The following is a 17,200-nucleotide window of genomic DNA, read 5'->3' as shown; positions in this document are numbered from 1 at the left end:
AAAGACTGCAGTGATAAGTAGCACTTTTCTCTGGATAATAAAAATCTCCATAAATAACTTCATAAATGTGGAGGTTGAAGGATAGTGTGAAGTCAGGAAACCCTGAGCTGTGTAAGTTTTTCGTACTGTCAGACCACAGCATCACTGCTGACAGGCCAATGACTGGGAGGAGAGCCAACATTCCAACGAGACGCTGACAGAGACTCAGACTAGAGAAGAAGAGGAGGAGAAGGAGGAAAGCCAGAGAGTGAAAATGTTATTATTCTCCAGACTGGTCTAAACATGTTTTGACTGTTGTGATGTTCTTATAGAGAAATGTATCCGTCATTACAGAGACGTATGGATCTGTTGGCTCTGCTCTCTCAGTATTTTCCCACCCATGACCAACACACAGGATGTCACATTTAAGCTATTCAGGAAGTTACTTTGCATCAGAAAGATGTTGCCAGGCAACACCCCCGCTGCTTACATTTTCTATTGAGAGTCTATGATAACATGGCTGTATGAGATTTTAGGCAGAGAAAGTGAAGGGGGGGGGGGGACTTGTCGACTGTTGGATGAAAAGTTGGTGCCTCTTTGCCAGATAGACATTATAGTCCCATTAATCACGTTGGTGAAAAACCCAAAGAGCAAACAACTTCACGAGTTTTTACTGTTTCACTGACTTGATGTTTTATTATGTAAGTGCAATGCTGAGTAATATGACATGACCCTGATAAAAGGAGATTTACATTAACAGCACGAGTTGTTGAGCAGATGGTCTTCAAGATACCAGTGAGATATATGGATATGTGGTGGACACTTACATATTTCTATTAACTCTCATATTGTTCATAAGTCTTTTTACTTTTCCGGATTGCAACTTATTTTGTGGCATATTGAATAATTTATGAAGTAAATGTCATTAATTAATGATCCAATAAAAATTTACTCGCTAAATGAGCTCAGAGAAACTTCATCATTTCCTAATTTTGGCCAAAGAAACGTCATTATATCTATTAAACAAAACACAAAAATAGATAGAGACATGAATTTTGTATAAAGTGGAACCAGTGTACTTATCCCTCATGTGGCCATTATATTGAATATAGGCCATATGTTAAGCATTATATATCCAGGGTTTCTCCTCACAGCTCGACTAATCTTCCTCTCATCCTCCACATACTGAAGCAGAAACATGGCTCTCCCCACTAGAGACATCCTATGGTGGCCTACTCTGACCCATCCCTGTCCACAGGGGGTGGGGTAGGGTGAGTCAGGGAGGAGGGGGAACATTTTAGATTGAAATGTGGCTTTCAGGATGGTGGGGGACTGTGGAGAATGGCAATGACCGCTGCCTTTGTGCAGGGCTCTGCTTCCTTTGGGACCATGGGCAGTGAATGATGCGGCCCGGGGGAAGGTGCCCCTCTCTCACTGTTCTCCCGCATGACAGAAAAGCAAGGCATGAGAGGAGCGAAAAAAGGGTAAAGAAAAGCTGAGAGACGTATTGACTCCGGCTTTGAACGGGGATGCTGCGCTTCAGGGCCGACCCCTCTTGTTGCTATGGTTTTTTCACTCAATCTTAAATCCCATATTTGTGTTTTTTGTCGCCATGCTCCTCCTGAGAAACCCCTCTCACCCTCTGTGACAAGGAACTCATATTCCCATAATCCCCTGTAGTTGTGAGTGAGAGCAGTGTTTAATGTGGTCCTGAGCAAATATGTGTGTTCCAATCAGTGCTGACAGGACAGGGTTTTGTTTGTCAGAAAGACATCCTGACAGACGGTCATTATGAGAGAGTCAACAGGCGTGACTGATGACAGCAGAGGTCAGTGAAGGGAGCGTCCAATCTGGAGCATTGCCTGTTCCAGTGCTTTCACAAACCGTGGAAACAGCATGTCAGATGATTTCACCTTTTGGCACTTCACACTACGTGTTTGCTTGTTTCATCATCAACAAATTTGTAACAGATTGCCCTCAAGGAGCATCAGCTAAGAAATAAAAAGCCACCTTTGAAGTGTTTGTTCCTCTCTACTTAACATTTCAGTGCGCAGCAGAGTTTCACAGTCAAAAAATAAATGACAGGACTTCCTGTGGGAAAAGTGCTGGACAACAGGGCCTGTTGTTCCTCAAAGTAACATCAGTCACCTGAACTGGAGGCCGAGGAGGAAACTTGCATAGTTGCCACGGCCACCGAAATAATAACTTCAAAATCATGAGCTTTTCCACATCCTGTAATTACTCAATCTGGTCACTAGGATAAAAAGAAGACTTTTGTTGCATGTGCAATCTGCATTTTAATACATAATTCCTGCTGGGCCACAAATCAAAAGCATATAACATTTCTTACAAAGCCTTATTTATAAAAACATTATACACACGTGTGTGCGTTCGTGCGTGTGCGCGTGTGCGCGTGTGCGTGTGTGTGTGTGTGTGTGTGTGTGTGTGTGTGTGTGTGTGTGTGTGTGTGTGTGTGTGATGTTTTAATAAATAAGGCTTTGTGAAGAAATGTTATGTCCAAAACATAAATGGTAACAAAATGATATATCCATTTTTTAGAACATCTGCTGATTTTTCATCTTTCAAACTTATGACTTATTTTGTGAAATTTGTGAAGTCTCCTACTTTTCAATGTAGCATTACCAAAGGTCAACACTTTGTGGTCAATTTTTTGGTTGGTTTGAATACGGGCGAAGCTGTTGTTACTGCCATCAGTCTCAGTTGTACATTGGTAAGTGGTCATTTGAAAATATTTGCATGCTAACATGCTGCACAAAAACTGTTAGCCTGGTAAACCTGCTAAACCTGCAATTTTAAACATGTTAGCATTCTTAATTTAGCTTTTAGCTTAAAGAGCAGCTGTACATACATCCTCACAGAGCAGCTAGCCCGGCCTACAAAGTTCTTTATTTCACCCTTTGATGTATTTGATTCGGGGATCACGTGCAGAGATTTTTTTTTGATCAGATCACACTGTGCTGCTTTTATGTTGCAGAAAGTCATGGGCAAGTTTCCCCTCTGATAAAAGAAAGTTTTATTAACCCCTTCTGTATTACTTCACAAATCTCATCACAAAACTTTGGACAGACCATTACGCTGAAATCTCTGTTTCCCATAAATACTTTTTACTTAACTATTATAATTGGGGTTTTTTGGTCTCATCTCATTCATATCACTAACACTTAGCACACACAGTGATCACAAGACAGAGTGAGACCAGGAATTTAACTCACTGCAGCCTCTCAGTTACAGTCGTATTATTAAAGGCTCATGGAGATTTAATCTAATCTTCTCGAGGAAAAAAATCATGTGAGAGAAATTTATCTGTGGCGCTGCCTTGAGGCTAAAATGATATCTGCCATTAATGTATTGCATGATGAGGTCTTTTTTTTGTTGTCTTAATTGATTTCCTATGAAGTTCCTAAATGTGTTGCATCAGCCAGTAAAATCTGCAGTACATCTACAGCTGGGTGGTGTTTTCGAAGACAAAGCTTCATAACAACAGAGCAATCAAGAAATGATCATTTCAGAGGCTTGGGCAATCAGGGGTCGGGTCTGTGCAGTATATTATTATACCTCATGGAAGACTAAAAATGGAGAAAATAAAGTTTTGTGTTGTTTATGATCTCTGCTCATGAGATGAGCTATTTCCTGCGAAATCCTGTGTAAGCAGCTGACAGCGGCCAGTCATCACCTGCAAGTTGGAGGTGTGTGTGAGGGCGGTCGCTGCTCCTCTCTCAGCCCGCGACATTAGCTTGAACCCACACTTAAGGCTAATATGAGCTCTGAGTGACCTTAGAGTCCGTGGCCGGTTTGTAAAGAGGTTGTGACCTTTTATTGACAGGATCATCATTCTCTCCCCCACAGACCCCTCCTCCTTTTGTCGCTCCCCCCATTGATTTCTCCAACAATAAAGAAGGTTCTTTGTTAATAGGGATGGTGTCCTGCTGAGAGCAAGCTCTTTTTCCTTGTGTGTGTGTGGGTCTGCATGCATGCATGCGAGCCAGACGCTACCTTTAGTTGCAGCTGTTATGATATGAATTATTGACATAGTCAGTCATAGATGATGTAAGTATGAACGGGAGCTGAACTGAGTGAGGTGCAAAAGATCATTTATGTTTTTGTTTCCTCATTTCAGGCCTCAAGACTTTTCATGAAGCTCATAAAGCTTCATGCAGCTTAGCAGTGCCTGAAACTGCCAGGATTCTCTGTGCTCATTTATACACTAATCCCTCATTAAAAGATGTAGAATAAGGAGTTATTTGAATAACAACCTGAGTTCTCTTAATAGTGTGTGAAACCAAAATACAAAAATGTTTCAAAAATAGCAGCAGGCTGCACTGCTTTTTCTTTTTGTCATCATGCCATGATATTTCGGTGTCAAACCTTTTAGTGAACCTCAAATGAATATGAAAATATAAGAAAAGTTATCTTTCTGTTTTTAATAAGCTTAAAACAGGAAACAACATTTCAATCTATAAATCCACAGTTAGATTTAAAAAAGTTCAACCAAATATTAGAAAATGTGTTTTCTCTTGTATACAAAAAGGAATTAATTGTGGGATTCATTGTGTGTCTCAACACTGCTTGCGTGCGTGCGATACTGGGAAATCAACAAGCCATTATGAATCTTTAATCTGTTCAAACTCCATAAATTATCTTCATCTTGTTTGTCTCCAATCCCAACAGCCGATCCTGAACCAGGCTGGCCTGCCGCAGGGCCCCTCAGACCAGAAGGTTGTCGTAGTGACAGTGGATAACTGTGACACCTCTGTGGCCCTGAGGTTCGGTCACATGATTGGAAACTACACCTGCTCTGCTCAGGGCAGCCAATCAGGATCAAAGAAGTAAGCTCCAAAAGAAGAATAGTTCATCAGAATTTTGAGGTTTTTTTTAATTCAACAGATGATGCATCTATTTTTTGCTGCAGAAATTTCCTAAATAAACTTTAAATCCTTGCCTTACATCTCCCCTCATTACGCCTGTATTTACTCCGTTAATTTAATTGATTATTTTCTTTGAAGCTGGCTCATTAAAAGAAAGAGTAAACTTGTTTAGAAATGAAGATCCACATCTCCAGGGTGTTAGCAAAGCTGGGCTTTTTTTCCTTCATAGTGATGTCTACCCCTTTTTTTTCATATCCAGGGATATGAATACAAAAAATACAACTTCCTATCCCTCTCAGTGATGAATATTTAATGTGCAACCCCCCATCCCCTCCATTAGTGTTTATGATGTAAAGGCAGAGCAAAACTGTGGCTACACACATGTTCATGGCTTTGTGTTTTCAGATCATTGGACCTGACAGGCCCGCTGCTCCTTGGAGGTGTCCCCAAACTCCCAGAGGACTTTCCTGTTCGCAACCAGCAGTTTGTGGGCTGCATGAAGAACCTGCGGATTGACAACCATCACGTAGACATGGCCAGCTTTATTGCTAACAACGGCACTCTTCCAGGTAAACACCTGCCATTTGACCTTTAGTTTACTCTTCACTGAATAAATTAAACTTGTGGCTTTTTTGGAGTCCAACTATTTTTTTTCTTGTATCTCAAGAGTCAGGCAGGGGTAAGAATAAAGTTAAGACTTCAACGAGCACTGTGAGGAAGTCTAGTCAGTGGAAATGATCATTGTACCGCTATGAATTAATTACCTTCCAACTCTGAAATACTAAGATAGTATACAGATCAACCTCTTATTTTCCCTCCCTCCTAGGATGCTCTGCCAAAAGACACTTCTGCAACAATAACCCGTGTGTGAACGGAGGCACCTGTGTGAACCTATGGGGCTCCTTCAGCTGTGACTGCCCGCTTGGATTCGGAGGGAGAACCTGTGAACGAGGTGAGTGGTTCAAGTATAAAAATGATGGGGATTAGATATAAGACTGTCTTCCATATGTGTGACCCGAGAAAGAACTCAGTAACAGATCCCTGTCAATACTTCATTTGTATTCAAAAGTATCATGTATAAGGATAAGGATAAACTTTATTGATCCCCCAATGGGGGAAATTTGGGTTTTACAATAGCTCCAAAAAACAGTAAAACAGGGAATATAAACAGCATCAAATAGCAAAAAGAAAAAAGAAAAGAACAGCTATGAGCCAGTTTACATTGATTAAATAAAGGGGTTAAAGAAAAATACAATAGACTTAAATAATACAAGGCATAAACACTATAAACACCATAAACACTATAATACAAGGCATAAACACTATGTACACTTTCGCTCGTGGAAAGACAGATCAGGAATTAAAACACACAGTGTGTATAATATCAACTGTGTGTTATTACTGGTAATTTTGAGTGATTTTGATTGTCTGCAGTATCTGCTGATGGCTGATTTATGATTTTAAAAAAGAGACATAAGCTATGAAAGAAAAGCTGTTTCTGGTTGATTGTCCTCATTCTTTTTCTGTGATTTTCAAATGTTCAAGAGTAATTGCTTTTTGACATTTGAACACGTACAGTAAACTTCTTGTGTTTCTGTTCCTGTGTTCTCCAGTGTCTGTTTTTGTTGCACCTGATCCGCTGCAGCTGTTAGCTATGCTGATTTATGGTGTGCAGCAATTTGAGATTAGAGAAGAGAAGGAGGAAGAGAAACAGTCCGTCTCAAAGACTTGCAAAACAAAGCACACACTTTTTGTTTTGTCTAAAGAAGAATATGTTACACATTTTGTGTTGTTGAAATGTTGTTATGTAGACCAGATTAAAAAAACAAGGATTGGATTTGTTTTTCTTCAGCGAATTAGAGATTGATATTCAAAGGAGGACAGCTGTGTTCATTAAAGCAGTATAGAAAGTGGGCCATAAGGCTGTTTGATTATGTGTTACTGATCTCTGAGAGTGATTTAATCAGTTCTGATAATTTGAATATGTAAAAATGAACAACCATCTTGAGCAGTCATCAGATATGCATGAACAGTATGAGATTTAAAACTTGCACTAACTAACATTTACTTGTTTGATTTTCAAATTATGGTAGGAGGCCTTTTTCAACCATAGATTACAAAAAACATACATTTCGGAATTCCTCCTTTTTAGATGTGAGCGCTTTAGTTCTATACGATAATTTATTCAACATTGAGGGCATTTGTTGAAAATGCGATTGCTGTTTTTTAATTCACCTTGCGTAACTGTTGGTGTTGTCATGCTGCATAATATATGTCAGGCAGGTGATGTTTTTTGTATCTTTCATTTGTGGATTTCAGACATTTTCACTGAAACTGCACAGTGGTTTCTCTCTTTGCAACTGGTTCCTCTCAGCAGCTAACAGTGACTGTCACATCACATGAGCTTTATTTGCCGTCACTAATCAATCAATTCGATCAGGCGCTTTTTCTTTGGTCAGTACTGAGATGGCTTAATGAGAAGGAAGCTGTTTACCGCCATGGATAGTGTCCTTTTCTGTCTCTATGTTTTTGTAGGAAAGGCCAGAGAGCTTCTCCTAGACCCTAAAAGTCATCGCATGCACACTTGTGAATTACACAGTGAAAACTACATCTGAAATTAAAATGTAGCTGCTACTCGCAGAGTACACTGTCAAGTGTTCAGTCCTTGAGGGTTTTAATTATTCTCTCCAGATACGTTTTCAGACATAGTTTAAAAATCTGCATTAAATAATAATATGCTTCTGAAAAAGTGTTTCTATTCTCACAACATTTTTTATTCCCATGTTAAAAATCTCTAAAGAATTTTTTTTTCCGCCTTATTGATGAAAAATCCATGAATATGTAAATATTTCATTTGAAAATGTAATCCCTTAGCATAAAACATTCCTTCACTGAGGTATTTTGTACTTTCATATGTGCACTGGAGGTTTCAAGTTTTCGCATTACCACAGTGTGATGGTAAGTATATAAACTGTGTTTGGCCTCCACACTAGTTGTAATGTTGTAAACCCTGATCCTGGTACTGACCAACACATCTGAAACTCAGATTTAAGAAGAGGATGGAGAATTTCCTGCAGATCAAAGTGAAAACAGCTATCTGGCATAAAATCTCCGGGAGCATTTTTTTGCACAGAGAAGCTCAAAAACAGCAATGATAAAGAAAAGTCAACTGATATTTCACTTCAAGGAATTTATATCAAATACAGTTTTATCTGACTCCTGAACTACCTGAACTTTAAAGCAGGGGTTGGATTGATAAGAGTGTTTCAAGAACACCAGGATGCAGAGTAATGAATAGTTGTTCCTGTTTGATAAACTAAAGGACTTTTTCAGCTGTGATAACTCAGACATGATCAGAAAACATTATTGATGGGTGACATTCAAATGACATAACTAAGCCTATTACTCTGTCGTAACATTTTATCTGCTTCATATTGTCTCTTTGCTGTAGTTATGGCCAGCCCGCAGCGTTTCCTGGGTAACAGCCTGTTGCAGTGGAACAACCTGGCGGCGTCATCTGTCCCATGGCACATAGAGCTCATGTTCCGCACACGTCAGGCTAGCGCGACGCTGCTGCACATCTCCTCCGGGATGCAGCACAACCTCACACTGCAGGTAAGAGTGATAGGGAGTCGCAATTATTCTCACTGCACATACACTCAAACTCACTTATAAGCTACAGAAGGATCTCTGTCTGCTAAAGGGGGAGTTGCATCACTATTGCATTATTTAGCTTTGCTGAAATGTTGCAATGAACAGCAATTTATCTCATGGGATACCTAATAAAATTGAATTTTTAGAGTAAAAGACTTCATTTTAATTGCTGTAAAGTCCAGCAATTTGCACCTAAATGTTATCTAACATTGTAGGTTTGAGGCTCCACCTGTTGGTCATTAGATGATAGAGGATGTTGAGTCAAAACCTAAATGAGCTTTCGATTTATTGCAACTTCTGAGTCATTTTCGGCTCATGTGTGCTGAGCTGCTTTAAAGAGATGTAATCTCTAACTGCGACTCTCATAACTGTCTGAGATATTTACTGCTCTGCACACCTGTGATGTCTCAAGGTTTGACATCCAACTCTACGGTGTTAAAAACAAACAACAATCAGCTCTCACTTTCTGATTATCATGCGTTGCTCATTCTCAGTGTTCTCGGTTCTTTTTTTCCCTTCTGTGATTGAGCTTGAAATCAATCTCCCTCCTGCTGTCTCTTCAATCGCCTTTGCTCTCTCCCTGCCTTTATAGCTGCGCGACGGGAGTGTGCTGATGGGACTGCACAGAGGCGAAAACTCCACTCTTTCCCGTGTGGAGGAGGTGCTGGTGAACGATGGAGACTGGCATCACCTGCAGCTGGATATTAGCAGTCTGGGGGGAGCAGCAAGTCATCATAAAGCAGTGTTGTCTGTAGATCAGGGACTTTACTTGGTGAGTATTGGATCCTGGTTTTTGACATTTTTTGTGAATTTTGGTCTCTAGGTTTTGCAAACACAATGTTTGTGTCATACTCTTTTTTTAGGCTAGTATGGCAGTGGATGGGAAGCTGCGAGACTCTAAGCTGAAGGCTGTGAGTGTTGGTGGTTTGGCAACACCTGATGGGAAAGTGCAACATGGATTTCGTGGTTGCATACAGGTTTGTCCTCTCTGTAGCATTTGTAGTCATAGCAGCTTTTTAAAGCACATCTAAAAAAATATTTCTATAAATGATTTTAATCAACACTGACAACTAAATCATGTAAATTTCTACCGATTATCATATCAAATGTACATTACATACAAATGGTATTTTTTCACACTTATCTCAAGAAAGGGTAAATTCGTGTTGATGTAAAAGTATTCACTTTCTGTTGGAACCTGAAAATAAATTCAGACAAATAACTATTGCACAACATTCAATATTTACATGGATGGATACTTCAAAGTTACCTTTTTTAACAAAAATCACAAAACCCCCATCATATTTAAGCTCTGAAAGGCAATATTTTTCTGCTTGGATTTGCATCATGATATGACTTTGTTGTCATGTATGTCTCTATCTTTGTGTGTCTGATTGCAGGGTCTGCGTGTGGGCGGGGCTCTGAGTCTGTCTCATGCAAGGAAGGTGAACGTGGAGCCAGGTTGCAGCGTGCCCGACCCCTGCAGCTCCAGCCCCTGTCCAGCCAACAGCTATTGCAACAACGACTGGGACAGTCACTCCTGCACCTGCCGTGCTGGTCAGTCTACGAGTACATACTAGACCTTTTAAAAATGTTTGAGTTTAATATTTGGCAGAACTTTAAGGGACACATCAAATTTTAAGAACTTTCACTTAATGAGGGTAAATATTTGTAAGAGTGATTTATCCTGAAAGAAATGTGACACCTTGATTTGTAGGTGAGCATTAGCTTATTCGTTTTTTTTTTTTCTTTTATAGGTTACTATGGCACAAACTGCACTGATGTTTGCTCTGTAAACCCTTGTGAGCATGAGGCAACGTGCACCAGGAAGCTGAGCCTGTCCCGCGGTTACACCTGTGACTGTCCAAGCAACTACTTTGGCCATTACTGCGAGAAAAAGTACAGTTTCTCACATTAATGCAAGACTGTGTGTTATTTGATTTGTTACTTTGCAGGTAAATTAATGAAGTGTTTATGTATAGGACTGACCTGCCATGTCCCAGAGGCTGGTGGGGTCACAAGACCTGTGGCCCCTGTAACTGTCAGACACACAAGGGCTTTGACACCGATTGCAACAAGACAAGTGGAGAGTGTCGCTGCAAGGTGAGTGTGTGCCGACCTGCTGCTTTGACTTATAACTCTTACAAAACCAAAACCATGCATGAGAACGTGTGAGCGTGCATGAAAAGCTTGTGGTACAAAAGGTTTCCACATGACTTGTCACACCATACATTTTTTGCGATAAGAATATAAGAAAAAGAAAATCTACAAAATCTGTTTTGTAGTGAGAAAAAAAACCCTAACTAAATGACGCCTTATACTGCATCAAAAGAAAATGTTTTTCCAAAGACTTCAAGCATGTATTGTTTTGAAATAAAGTTTTGGAACAGTGTCACCACCATCAACCCTTTATGTTCTTATTCTTTAAGCTGTATTTGTGTGAAATTTGGCAGAAACAGAAACATCAAAAAACCTGATAAAATAATCATGAAGACCTTTTAAACATAAGGTGGTAAACAGAAGAAGACGGGAAGACAGTGGAGCATAAATGAATGGATTAATAAAGAAACAAACATTAGACTCTGAAGGTGTGATAATTATTTCAATGTTGCAAAAAATGCAAAACAATAGTAATAATTAAAGTTTATTACATCAAGACTGCTGATGGCCCTTTTTAGTGTGCTGTGCTCTCTCTCTCTCTATCTCTCTCTCTCTCTCTCAATTGCACATGGTGTTTGTGCGCATGAGATCCTAAAAGTTGTCCCACAAGCACTTGAATGTGTCTTGGCACTACTACTATAAATATGTCTTGTACTGATTTGATATTAAGGAGCATTAAAACATGCACAGTCATGATTAAAGAGTATTTCCTATCCTTTATGATCCGTGGCTGAAAGATTCCCACCATTCACTTTTGTGTTATCGTACTGGAATAACATTTCACACAAAAAATCCAGCAAATATAAATAACATTTTTTGTGTGCTGAATATAATGTGTATAAATGCACACGGACAAGGTGTCAAAAGGACTAACTTAAGTGTGCATAATTGAGAAAACTAGTTCACCAGATGTTTCTTAAGGAGCAGCTGCAGCTTGTCATAGCCATCCTGTGTGGTGATACTGGAAAAAAAAAACAACCTGGAGTGTAAAGCTGTTAATTATCTCTTCCTTCCTCCCATCCTGTTTCTAGGACAACCACTACCGTCCTGAAGGCAGTGACACCTGCCTTTTATGCGACTGCTACCCGGTCGGATCTTTCTCCAGAGCGTGTGACAGAGAGAGCGGACAGTGTCAGTGTAAACCCGGCGTCATTGGACGCCAGTGTGACCGCTGTGACAACCCATTTGCTGAGGTTTCTCCTAACGGCTGTGAAGGTCAGACTACATCAAATCACTGTCTAGTTATCATAACGCTTAATTTATAAACCAGTTTTCTCGTAATACATAAATATATATATAAGATAATTTTCCATCATGCTCCTCTTCGTGTCTCTCCATCCTCCCTGCTACGTCTCTCTCAGTTATCTATGACAGCTGCCCTCAAGCTATCGAGGCTGGGATATGGTGGCCCAGGACTAAGTTTGGTCTTCCAGCAGCAGTTCCGTGTCCCAAGGGAACTCTCGGTAAGATGTTTTTTTATAAAGCAGCTCATCAAATTTCCATAAAATAATGGCAATATGGGAAACTTGCCTCCAGCCCTATCTCAGCTGCAGTCACCTCTCATGTAATAATGCATCTATCTCTCTCTTTCTCAGGCACAGCGATACGACACTGTGATGAGCACAAGGGCTGGCTTCCCCCCAATCTCTTCAACTGCACCTCTGTCACCTTCAGCAAGCTTAAGGCACTGGTGTGTACCTTCTCCCTCACTCAGTCTTAAACTAAACCTTGCTTTTCTCATAGTGACATCCGCATGCGAGACAAACACTGAGGCTTTTATCTCAATCAAATTTCATGCCCATTTATGAAATAGTTGTTAAAACTGAATGATGGCTCTAGAAGAAAAATTAAGAACTCACCAAGGTCATAAGGATTTGTCCTCGCGGGACCATACATGTTTGTACTGAAGAAAATCTTCCTCTTACATTACAGCTATCTTATTTTAGACTAAGCGACTAAGACATTTTATTTTTACCTCTGCAACATCTATAAGTTACTGAACGCTTGTGTTTTCCCTGCCCTCCTCTAGTCAGAAAAGTTCTCCCGCAACATAACACTCCTGGACTCCGGACACGTTCAGCAGACGGCGGCCATGTTGGCCAATGCCACTTTGCACACAGAGAATTACTTTGGCAGCGATGTGAAAGTAGCGTATCGGCTCATGCAGAGTCTGCTGCAGCACGAGAGCAACCAGCAGGGCTTCAACCTCACAGCTACACAGGACGTCCACTTCACTGAGGTGAGAAACCACGCACTGTAGATCTTTATTTATCATACAGTAACAACATGAGAACAATACATTGCTGCATATCTGAAAATAAATACAGGTTAGAAACAAAAAGCAAGTCTAGTGCCTAGTGAGACGTCATAGTTTCTCATGTTATATCTGCAGGGTGGAAGTGACACCTTGTTTCACTCTTGCTCTAGCCTCCTGTCATGCTGAACTCTCGCTGTTTTTTTCACAGAATCTGGTGCGTGTGGGCAGCTCCATCTTGTCTCCAGACACGCGGACGCACTGGGAGCTGATCCAGCACTTGGAGGGTGGCACAGCGGCGCTGCTACGCCACTATGAGGAATACGCAAACACACTGGCACAGAACATGAGAAAGACTTATCTGAGCCCCTTTACTATCGTCACACCACACATAGGTGAGCGGTTTCACTGGAGAACGACGGGTGTAGATCTTTGATGATGAACATTATTTAGTCAAGCATAAAGGGGATAATTAAGTGCAGTATAGTTATTAAGAATGATGCTGCATAAGAGATTATAAAACACAGTTAGGTCAAAATTAAAATTAAGAAATTAAACAGATATTAATAAAACAAAACATGTATATGAATTATTTTATACAAATATTCAAAGAAGGCGATATTGTGCAACAATTTTTCCTTTAATTTATTAGAAGGAGGTTTTGTTGAATCAATCATTCAAGCATTCATTTGATTCAGCAGTGCTGAGACTAATACTTACTATTGTTTTTCAGTGTGAGAACATTTTGAAGAATGCCTGTGATTCTTCCAAAAAGGCTGGTAAACAATTTTTGCCCAGCCAAAGAAAAACAACATGTCACATTATTTAATTTTGCACCACAGGAAATAGAGAAGGGTTGGTTTGACCCTTTATCCAAAAAATCGCCTGGACGATTTGCCCATAGTGCAGATGACTTAAATCAAACAAATGAAAAATAATTCAAACAAAACAGGGAAAGTGCCCCTTCACGAGCACTGTGGTAGCATAGCATAACAGGTTTTTTTGTTTTTTTTGGACTGATTTAAGGGATGTGCAATTTTAACCAGCTATCAATCCACGAAGTGTGTAGAAACGTTGGTAACAGCATTAAAATAGAAATGCTAATTATTGAAGAAACATATACTAAATTAAATTTGTAAAAAATGGTGTTTGGGGGTTCAAGATGTTAAGTCTTGAAGCTTCTCCACCTTTTCTGTCTCAATTAATTGAGATGATAATAAAGGGAGATAAAGTTGGTGACCAGCAGAACTCTCCAAATATGCTGTGCGTTTATCTCCACAGTCATCTCCGTGGATCGTCTGAAAAAGATGAATTTTGCTGGAGCCAAACTCCCACGGTACCAGTCTCTAAGGGGTCCTCGTCCAGCAGACCTGGAGACGGCCGTCACGCTACCAGATTCTGTCTTTCAAACACCTGTGGACACAAAGGGCCACAGGCACATGGACGTCTTCCCAGAGTCGTCACAGAGGAACCGCTCGGCAACCAGGAAGAGACGCCACCCTGAGGACAATCAGCAGGACGCCATCGCCAGCGTGATCATCTTCCATAGCCTGGCATCGCTGCTTCCAGAGAGCTACGACCCCGACAAGAGGAGTCTGCGGTAAGAACCAATGATGGGAACCACAGCCCGGTGAAGTTAGTGATATATGTTCTGTTTATCTCAACCACCCTTAATTAGATAAACAGGATTTCATTATGAAATAAAGATATTCAAAAGAGGTAAAAATAAAGTCACTTTTCCCGATCACCTTTATCATTGAGTGTTCCAGTATCTCTTTTTTTCATCAAAAGAATTGAGAGACTTTTATCTGTTGACTGAAAAAAAAAAAACCTGTGGACCTCCGTGTCGTAGTTGAGTTGTCTCTGAAGCGGTAAGAGGCACATGTGTGGGTGAGGTTAAGGTAAAAAGAGAAGAGAGAAAAACATGTGGCATGGTGTTGGCCGTTTGTCTCCACTACAGCGCCCCCTGTATTAACGAATATTAAGCGACACACAGTGAGCACGCCAGCTTCCATCCATTGTTTTACCATTAAAGTTCAACTTTTACAGCTGAAGAGCAGTAAGTAAAATAAAATTCAACAGAAAATCTTTATTCAAATGAAGTTTCCGCAAACAATCTCCAGGGTGTAGGATATGAGACATCACATAGAAGATTTTAGCTTGTATTTCAGCTAGGCTCATAAAAGTTTCAAATGTAGCCTCTGTTATTTTCTTTTTAAATATCCATCAGGGTGCCAAAGCGTCCTGTCATCAACACACCAGTGGTCAGCATCACGGTCCATGACAACGATGAGCTGCTGCAGCACACTTTGGATAAACCCATTACTGTGCAGTTCCGCCTGGTCACCACCGAGGAGCGCTCCAAACCCATCTGTGTTTTCTGGAACCACACCATACTGTGAGTACAACAACACAAACACTAACATGCAGGGAAAGATCAGATTATAGTCACTCTTTATTCACACATTGTCTTCATGTTTTTGTCAGTGGCGGGAGCGGCGGCTGGTCTGCAAAGGGCTGTGAGGTGGTTTTCAGAAACAGCACCCACATCAGCTGTCAGTGTTATCACATGACCAGCTTCGCCGTGCTCATGGACATCTCCAGGAGAGAGGTGAGACAATCTCAAACTTTCAGCTTCACCTACACACCAATATCATCCCTCTGTTATCACTCAATCTTTTCTGTGTTTATTGTTGAGTCAGAATGGAGAAATTCTGCCAATCAAAATCTTGACATGGAGCACAGTGGGGGTGACCCTGGGCTTCCTCTTCCTCACCACCATCTTCCTCCTCTGCCTGAGAGCCATGCAGAGCAACAAGACAAGTATAATAAACAACGGAGCCACTGCTCTCTTCCTCTCAGAGCTTATCTTCATCCTGGGAATCAACCAGGCTGACAACCCGGTAATCAGTTCATCTCCGTTTCATTTTCTTTGTAAAGTTTCCAATTACCTTTTTTTTTTTTTAATCGTTTGTCTCTGTTTCTCCTTCTCTGTGCAGTTTTTGTGCACTGTCATTGCCATCTTGCTGCACTTTTTCTATCTCTGCACTTTTTCCTGGCTCTTCCTCGAGGGGCTTCACATCTACCGCATGATCAGCGAAGTGCGAGACATCAACTATGGACCAATGAGATTCTATTACCTGATTGGCTGGGGAGTTCCTGCCTTTATTACAGGTTTGAACCATCATGATGCTATTCATTACAAAAAAATGTATTCAGTGATGGACACATCTGGGAAAGTTTAAAGCATTTCATTATTGTCCTTAAAAAATATTTTTGTAGTCTACCTTTTTTAGAGATTAAAAACATTCTTAACAACTTCCTAATTCGTAAAAAAAAAAAAAAAAAAAGTACAGTCTGAGGAAGAATTTGTCTTTCTGTGTTTGTGTCAAGGCCTGGCAGTAGGACTTGACCCTGAAGGTTACGGAAACCCAGACTTCTGCTGGCTGTCCATGTACGATACTCTTATAGGGAGCTTCGCTGGACCCATCGCCATGGTGGCCTCTGTGAGTCCCTGCAGTGGTTTGCTCTGTTCATAAAGAAACTGTTATTGATCGGAGAATATTGAAAACGTGATTATTTATGATTCTTACCACATGTGACAACAGCTGCATGCATGATTGTTGTTGGACACGTACAGTACGTTTCTACAGACTCACGCGAACTGAACACAATGGTAATGCTAGCAGATCTACAGCTCATATCAATGTCCTGATGGTGGCCTCATCAGAGTGGCTCTACAGCTATTATTACAGCAAACATACCTGTCACTGTTCAGCTGGATCACTGTCAGCATGTGCGTGTATGGTTACTCAGCCTGAAAAATGACAGCACAGACAAAAATTCCAGCAGAAACATAGATACGCTGTTTGCTTTCACATACTTCTGCCTTGCTGTGAGCAGTGATTCAATGTTGTGTTTACAGATGAACATCTTCCTCTACATCCTGTCGTCCAGAGCATCCTGCTCACTCAGACACCACAGCATGGAGATGAAACAGCCTCGAGTGTGAGTGTCACAATTGTTATCTTTCATCAGCCCTGTTTACATGCTCTTGGATTAAGACATAATCAAAGTCATTCTGCTAAAGTACTTCCAGTTCAGCTCTGTCCACAGGAGGAAATTCCTCACCTTCTAATCAAAACAGACAAACTTGCCAAACAACTGTTTATAGGATGTCAATTTGTTGCACATTCTCAGAGTATAATTATTTCCTTTTTGTTATGTAATGTTGTAATTGATTGCAGCTGCACAAAGCAATTCTCCC

The 17,200-nt window shown here is 40.5% G+C and overlaps 1 protein-coding gene across 3 annotated transcripts in view; it reads left to right on the top strand.

Moving 5' to 3' along the window:
- celsr2 (cadherin, EGF LAG seven-pass G-type receptor 2) overlaps positions 1–17,200 on the top strand; it is a 58,244-nt gene that overhangs the window by 35,113 nt on the left and 5,931 nt on the right. For all 3 annotated transcript variants that reach the window (XM_079340659.1, XM_079340658.1, XM_079340657.1), the window contains exons 6-26: positions 4,669–4,826; positions 5,271–5,434; positions 5,692–5,817; positions 8,317–8,480; positions 9,112–9,291; positions 9,383–9,496; positions 9,920–10,076; positions 10,277–10,418; positions 10,502–10,622; positions 11,711–11,894; positions 12,041–12,142; positions 12,275–12,369; positions 12,709–12,918; positions 13,145–13,328; positions 14,215–14,533; positions 15,164–15,331; positions 15,421–15,544; positions 15,636–15,836; positions 15,933–16,107; positions 16,327–16,439; positions 16,859–16,941. In XM_079340659.1, the coding sequence (XP_079196785.1) occupies positions 4,669–4,826; positions 5,271–5,434; positions 5,692–5,817; positions 8,317–8,480; positions 9,112–9,291; positions 9,383–9,496; positions 9,920–10,076; positions 10,277–10,418; positions 10,502–10,622; positions 11,711–11,894; positions 12,041–12,142; positions 12,275–12,369; positions 12,709–12,918; positions 13,145–13,328; positions 14,215–14,533; positions 15,164–15,331; positions 15,421–15,544; positions 15,636–15,836; positions 15,933–16,107; positions 16,327–16,439; positions 16,859–16,941 (3,284 nt within the window). The remainder of the gene's footprint in view (positions 1–4,668; positions 4,827–5,270; positions 5,435–5,691; positions 5,818–8,316; positions 8,481–9,111; positions 9,292–9,382; positions 9,497–9,919; positions 10,077–10,276; positions 10,419–10,501; positions 10,623–11,710; positions 11,895–12,040; positions 12,143–12,274; positions 12,370–12,708; positions 12,919–13,144; positions 13,329–14,214; positions 14,534–15,163; positions 15,332–15,420; positions 15,545–15,635; positions 15,837–15,932; positions 16,108–16,326; positions 16,440–16,858; positions 16,942–17,200) is intronic.

Source organism: Symphodus melops, assembly GCF_947650265.1.
Source record: "Symphodus melops genome assembly, chromosome: 4".
NCBI lineage: Eukaryota > Metazoa > Chordata > Actinopteri > Labriformes > Labridae > Symphodus > Symphodus melops.
This window is presented reverse-complemented; position numbering and strand designations above follow the sequence as displayed.